The 6,795-nt window shown below is 37.2% G+C and overlaps 1 protein-coding gene across 1 annotated transcript; it reads right to left on the bottom strand.

The window, feature by feature from the left end:
- Window positions 1-200: 200 nt before the first annotated feature.
- usb1 (U6 snRNA biogenesis 1) lies at window positions 201-6,186 on the bottom strand. The gene is made up of 7 exons (XM_028448795.1): window positions 5,933-6,186; window positions 4,535-4,674; window positions 4,260-4,443; window positions 4,039-4,092; window positions 3,062-3,167; window positions 2,833-2,913; window positions 201-898 (listed from the first exon to the last, which is right to left on the bottom strand). The coding sequence occupies exons 1-7, from the start codon at window positions 6,028-6,030 to the stop codon at window positions 779-781; spliced, it is 783 nt and encodes a 260-aa protein (XP_028304596.1). The 5' UTR covers window positions 6,031-6,186; the 3' UTR covers window positions 201-778.
- Window positions 6,187-6,795: the final 609 nt, after the last annotated feature.

The following is a 6,795-nucleotide window of genomic DNA, read 5'->3' as shown; positions in this document are numbered from 1 at the left end:
GGTTGAAATCACGTGTTACCTCATAATTTAAATTCCAGATTTGATCTGCTGTTTGTCCTGTGCCGTACTCGAGGTAATATCAGTGTCACCACTGCAGTGAACTACAATAAATGTTTGTCATGCACACGTAAAGTCCTTCTATAATGTAAACTAACTTGAATTTTGCTTTTAAAGTCAGTACAACATTCACCGTCACTGTATAGGTCAGAATATTACTTTATTGGTCCCACAATAGGGAAATTCTGGTATTACAGCAGTAATATATACTGAAAAAGAGGAAAGGGAAATGAAAATAAAAGCTATAAAAACAGTAAGAAAACCACTGAATAAAAATACAGTACATGAAAAAAAATTACACACATTAAGGCTTATATATGCACATAAACTTCATATTTTGTGTGATTTATCGTCTAGCTGTAGTTTTTGGCCCACAGGCCTCCAGTTTGACACGTGGGTGTGATTGTTCTTCGATTGTCATTCTGTTAGTTACAAAGTGAACAGCTTTTACACGTGCTCTGCAAGTTGGTGCTTTTATTTAAACAAATAAGCAAAAACTTTTAAAAATAAAATTTATAATTTACATCTAAAAAAATACAGGTTTTTGTTGTTCTTAGATTTGTTTTTAATGTCTTTTTTGGGATGTATGAAAAACGATTATTATTTTTTTAAAAAGGGATTTAAAAACATGAAGGGATATAATTTCTCTATGTACACAGAAGGATGGGGAGAAAAAAAAAGTTGGAAAAACTCGTTCCCCCCAGTGAACATGTCTCTTGTTTCATGTGGCATGTCTGCACTCCAAAGGGAAGCGGAAAGTTTTGTTTCCTGTCCGACAGCGAACCTCCTCACAGTCCAGCCTCAGCAGAAATGCTCCTTCTTCATGCTCGTCTGAAAGACTCTGTTAAGCCCAAGCACAAAAGTGATCAAAGGGTGGATTTTTAGCTGCAATGGGACCAAAATTACTCTTGTAGCCAAATTTAGAAATGTTTGCCAGAATATGTTAGCATATTTTAGCCCACTGTACACAAACAGCATGTGTTTAACAGCCCTGCCTTAAACTCTTTTCATTAGACAGACACTAAGGGCCCGTACTATGACGCTAGATTTCCTCTTATTGCGCTAACTTCTGCGATTTAATCGTGTATGCTGTCCTACAAAGCTGGCTAAAGTCTTACGGGGCTTAATAACCATGGTTACTTAGGCTGAACGACTAACCTGGTCGGGACCAGGTTTTGTTCTGGCTAGGATCTGAGCGAGTACTAAAGTCCCGCCTCCTGACCAATCAGTTCTTAGGAGGATCATTGTGTAACCACGTCTCTGTGAATCTGATGTGACGCTGACAGGAGAGAGAGAATATTTAGACATTGATGCAACCATTTCATTTACCAATGCCGTCCTATAGGAAACATATAGATTTATATCTGATTGACTGATAAAGTAAAATAAGTCATCTGATAAAGCCTGCGCGTGTCTGGCGCTTTCAGAGCAATAAATTAGTTTGTTTGTTCGTTCGTTCAAGTATTCTGTGGTGACGCGAAGAGCCTCAGTCCTGTAAGATCATATAAAATACAAATATTGTCCACCTTATGATGTAGGCTGAACTTTATAAATGCAGCATCAGAGCCATAGACAAGGTAAAAGTGAAACTGATCAGAGTGTCTGTTTATTCTACCATGAATTAATATTGTATAATCTCACTAATTCAAGCATTAACACTCATCAATTCCTGCATTCTTTCCTTACTACTTTTTATGTAGCAACATTGTTGTTGTTTTTGGTCTAAATTATGAATTTTACTTCATATTTTTAAAGAGGCCCATGTTACGCTAAATTGACTTTTCTGTTTTAAACATCATAAAAGTGTTATTTAGGCTTCACACACATGCCCAAAATGTATTTTTCATTGATCCCTCAATCGTTAGTTAGAGGGTGATTTGCTCCTTTCTTACTGCATTGTGATGACGCATTCCCACTTTGATGACAAACTTGACGCGGCACTGAGCTGGAGAAGCCACGCCTCCAGGAAGCTCTGCTGTGATTGACATGTAAACAGACACACCCATGAAGGTGAGCATTTCAGCGTCCTTCACGCAGTGCTATGTAAGTATTTTCTGCAGTCTATGTATGTACGGGCGAACGCCCCGCCTCCACATGTTTATAAAGCAGCACGGCTACGGAGTGAGTGGGAGGAGGGTGGGCCGAAAGTGACTTTTCAGAGACTAAAACTCTGGAAAACAGGCGAGTTTGGGAAAATAAACATCAAATACTATGTTTTTAGAGTTCTTAGAACAAATTGAGATGGGTGAAAAATAGTATGACATGCGCCATTGAAAAGAATGATTCCGCAATTGTGACGTAAGTTGCTCTACACAATTCCTCCGTGTTTGATTGGTCTGATGCTGCAATCTCCACCTCTGTTTCAAGAATGCACACGTAGCCAGGTTGAAATCACCTCTCCTAACTTAGAGTGTTGATATCGTGCTTTGTAGGACAGCTTCTCTCTGACAGGGAATGTCTGCTTAGGTGAAGCCCGCTAACAGAGATGAATCCAGGCTTCACTAATGTAATCTATGCAGTATAGGCCTTAAAGGACAGATAGATTTTTCATGTGCACACACACCTTTCCTTGTATCTATCCTTCCATGTTTGTTCATCAAGCTGAGGATGAATCCCATTTACACTACCTTTGTAATCACAGGTTGATAGAATGTGTGTGGTCTGTCCAGGAGTTCAGAAGGATTTACCAAACTTGCAAAAAACATTGCATCAATGTTGAGTGTAGATTAATTGTAAATAATGAATTCATTGTAACTGTAAATTAATTTTAAGTACCTGCAGCTTCCGCAAACATTCCTTCATCTGTACTGACTTATCTCCGACACACCAAGCCAGACTTATGTGGAATGAAGGATTCTGGGAAACAAAGCATATAATCAGCTGCTCAGAGTAACTCAGACTTGTTTATTGAACCAACCAGGACTGAGCACTGAGTCGTTTATGAACAAAGCAAAGACTAAAAACTAGAAATAGGACTGATGGTTCATCATTATACATCGCTAACCTCATAAAATGTCTGCAGGCAAAACTCCGTCATCGTTCTGTCCACAACCTGCACGAGGTCCAACAGCTCAGTGTGACCAGTGGACGACTCCATTCCCAAGAATGTCCTGCAGAGCAAAACAATGGTTATTATTACTGATGAAGCAGACGTGGGGAGAGAAAATCTCATGTAAATAATACACTTTCTCCCTTTTTTTAATCTTGGTGAAAGCTACAGTGCAAATCCAAGGTTGGCAGTTCAAACATAATCACTTCATACAGTCTTCAATCATCGTCTTACAGAGTCGAGCTGTTTTTGCATTGCACACAACCAAATAAAGCAGTGGTTCTCAACCTTTCTTGGACTGTGGCCTCATTTTGATATCACATTTCTGGCAACCCCAAGGATTTTTTTATATCATGTTTGTTATACTGTATAACAAATATACAGTAGCCCAGATTAGTACAAAGTGACAAGATGTGCCAACTGAGAGATTTTCATACTGTATTTTATCTATTGAATTTTTTTCCCTATTTCTTTAAACTACATTTTATTTGAACTATATTTATATTTGAGAAAGTGAAAGTATAGAATACAGTTGTTTAGGATTGTGTGTTATATTTTCATTTGAAAAAGAATGACAATTAAATTTAAAAATATATATACAGTATTTTTAATCTGTAATTATCTTTTAATCACTTACTAGACATTTCAGGTGACCCCGTTTAAATTTAAGGCTATCCCCCATGGAGGTTGAAAAAAAAAAAGCCTTCATAAAACCTTTATATTTGTGACTATTGGCAGTGATTAATGAATCAAACCTGATAGAATAAAGAAAAAAAACGATCAAATTGTGTGCACATTTTCTACATTCTTTGCCTATTCTATTTTTTATCAAAAAACGTAGTGTGTGTGTGTGTGTGTGTGTGTGTGTGTGCGCGCTGATCTAAAGCTGAATGAGTGATTCCTTTTAAAGAAATAGAAAGTCAGGCGCTGACCTCGTCCTCTCTTCATTACAGTAGACTTTCAGTCTTCCTGCTGTGCACACAAACCTGTGAACAAGAAAACATCAAGTATGTCATCTTTACTCTCTCGATCACCCTCCATAAATGTTCATTTTCTCATCTTTGCAACAGATAAACAGCGGTAAAAATGTCTATTGAACTGCATGCATGACAAATTATGTTTACTAATAAATAAAGGGCCAGATAAGGCAAACCTTTCCCATCGTGAAAGGCTTTTCCTGAGGCTCTGCGTGAACGGCTGAATCCAGTGATGTTTGAGCACCACTGTCTGAGACAGGCTGAGGTGGAACTCCTGCTGCTGCTTCATCTCCACACCGTGGGCTGCTGCTGCTGAGAGCAGCTCCTCCAACCGCTCTGCAAACTCCTCCTCTGCATGGTCTGGTGTGAGTGGGCAGGAATCGTGTTACTAAGATGTCATTTGGTTTTACGGTCATTTAGCCACACCCCTGTGTGTGTGTGTTAGACTCACATGGCAAGTAAACATAAGTGGCCCAGTTTCCTCTCTCGTGTTTGAAGGAACGAATGCGTCCGCTGTGCAGTGTGCTGTCCTCAGTGTGTGCGTCCTCATCGTCTGGAAACATGGATAACAAGCAGCCAGGTAGAGGGAGCCTGGAGGAAATGCATTCAATAATACCAACTGAGAACCAAGGAAAATATTATAGAACATATTTCACATTCACTATAAAGAGTTACTGCCTCGATTTCATCATGTATCCATAATACATTACAACTGACTTTTTTCTGTAAAGCTGTTATCTTTAGGGGTGTCCCGATTCGATATTGATATTGGCAGAAAACAAATATTGGATTTTATAAAACTGCATCTAAAATCTATATATAAAATATATATTATAGTCTATTTACTCAATTGTAGAATACTGTAGATCTTATGTTGAAGGTTAAAATGTATGTAACCAATTGGTTAATAATAAATGGGTCAGTTTTTCTCATACCTACTGTTGCTGACTATTGTTCTGTTTGAGTAACATCACTTAATCAAGCCTTTTCTAACATTCCACACTACAAAATAAGTCATAAAAGTATGTATGAATCGTGCTGATATCGCATCAGATTGATATCGGTATCGGCCAATACTCAAAGCTGCAATATCGGTATCGTATTGGAAGTGAAAAAGTTATATCGGAGACATCCCTAGTTATCTTTTCCTTGAAACATTTAATTTCACAGAGACACATGTATAATACTAAACAAGTCAATATCTAAAAAAGATAAAAGCTCACCCTATTAGCTATTAGATATGGTTTTGAATAAGCTAATAATTTAGTGATGTGGTTGATTGAGTTGTAGTTTGTTTCTTTTTTGTGGGGTGTATTTATTAAGTAGTTTACACTGAGTAGATTCTACATTCTACAATTAATCTACAAATTAAAAAGAGTGGAATTTAAAATTCAGTTTTTTTTAAAAAAAAATACACCATGCAACATTTATATTATTACTTCAATAGCCAGTAAATACAGATAAAATAGCCTCTGCAGCATTGAAATATACTGTTTCAATTATTTATAAGAAAATATAGTATTTCATTAAGCAATAGTACTGTTAATTTGTGATGAATTTGTCAAAAAAAAAACATTTTCCAGATATTTCAAATTGATTTTTTTTTTGTCTTCCTGAGTACAACTTGCAATGTGCTCCTGTACCCCTGTTTGGGAACCACTTTGTTAAATGAATGAATTATAAAAATGAAGGATTTGTATAATGCATGGAAGAGTGATTAGAGAATTAAAAATAATAATAAAAAAATAATAATATTTTTCCATGTTAAAGGTGAATGGATGGAAAGACTGATTAAATAAGGACACAGACAGACTCACAGACAAACAGACAGAGAAACAGACTCACAGACCTGCTGTTCGTCACGTCTCTCTCCGTTTTGGCTTTCTTTGTCGCTGGCAGTCCGTCCTCCACATCCTCCTCTGAGCTGCTGCTGTAACCGACCAACATCCTCACACACCTTCACACCTGGAGCCAAACACAGCCCTTATCAGCTGAAGGAACGCACGTGTGTGGAGTCGGTGTTAACAGCCGTATGTCAGACAGACCGTAGACGTAAACAATACGTATTTACAGTTAGGATGAAGGCACACTTCCGGGATAAACTTCCGCTGTAACTGGTGTTACCATGAATAGAATCCGGACAAACGCGGTACCCGTTTTTTTTTTTTTTTTTTTTTTTTTAAATCTCTTAAATCTCTGTTTTGCTTTGATATTAAAATATAATGAAGTGTTGTTAAAATAGTTTTACAATCCAGCTATAATTGGCAGTATGTATAAGATAGAAAAGTTATAAATCCAGATTATTTTAAATAGTTTAATGCTATTCTTGGAAAGTGTCTGGAGGTACGTTTAACGTAATCCCACATTTGACAAATATTTTTTTTCATTTTAACATGTTTAACACGGCAAATTCCACATTTAAAAATACATATCCGACAAAAAAATTACATTTTAGGGTTAGGGATAGAGTTAAGGTTAGGGCTAACATAAAAGGGTTAGCGAGGTAGCTAAAAATAAATATGAGCTAAAATACAAATGACGGAACTTTAAGTCACTTGTGCACCTATCACGAGACCTAAACTGGCCAATGAGGGGCGCTGCGTATCCATAGAGTGGGAGTCTACGGATACGTTTAACGTACCCGTAGCCACGACCTTATTTTTATTATGCAGATGACGACCCCTGCTGGCCATATAACAGCATAGCAGTTTT

This window comes from Gouania willdenowi, chromosome 6, assembly GCF_900634775.1.
Source record: "Gouania willdenowi chromosome 6, fGouWil2.1, whole genome shotgun sequence".
In the NCBI taxonomy this organism is placed as follows: domain Eukaryota; kingdom Metazoa; phylum Chordata; class Actinopteri; order Blenniiformes; family Gobiesocidae; genus Gouania; species Gouania willdenowi.
Note: the sequence above shows the minus strand (reverse complement) of the source record. Positions and strands in the feature narration are given on the sequence as shown.

Bases quoted from the DNA above. Each gene is read 5' to 3' on its own strand.
- usb1 (XM_028448795.1), bottom strand. From the start codon at position 6,030: ATGTTGGTCGGTTACAGCAGCAGCTCAGAGGAGGATGTGGAGGACGGA. The intron at 4,093-4,259 runs GTTTGCCTTATC...TCTTGTTCACAG, and splicing joins AGCCTTTCACGATGGGAAAG to GTTTGTGTGCACAGCAGGAA. The intron at 2,914-3,061 runs GTTAGCGATGTA...TTTGTTTCCCAG, and splicing joins GCCTGCAGACATTTTATGAG to AATCCTTCATTCCACATAAG.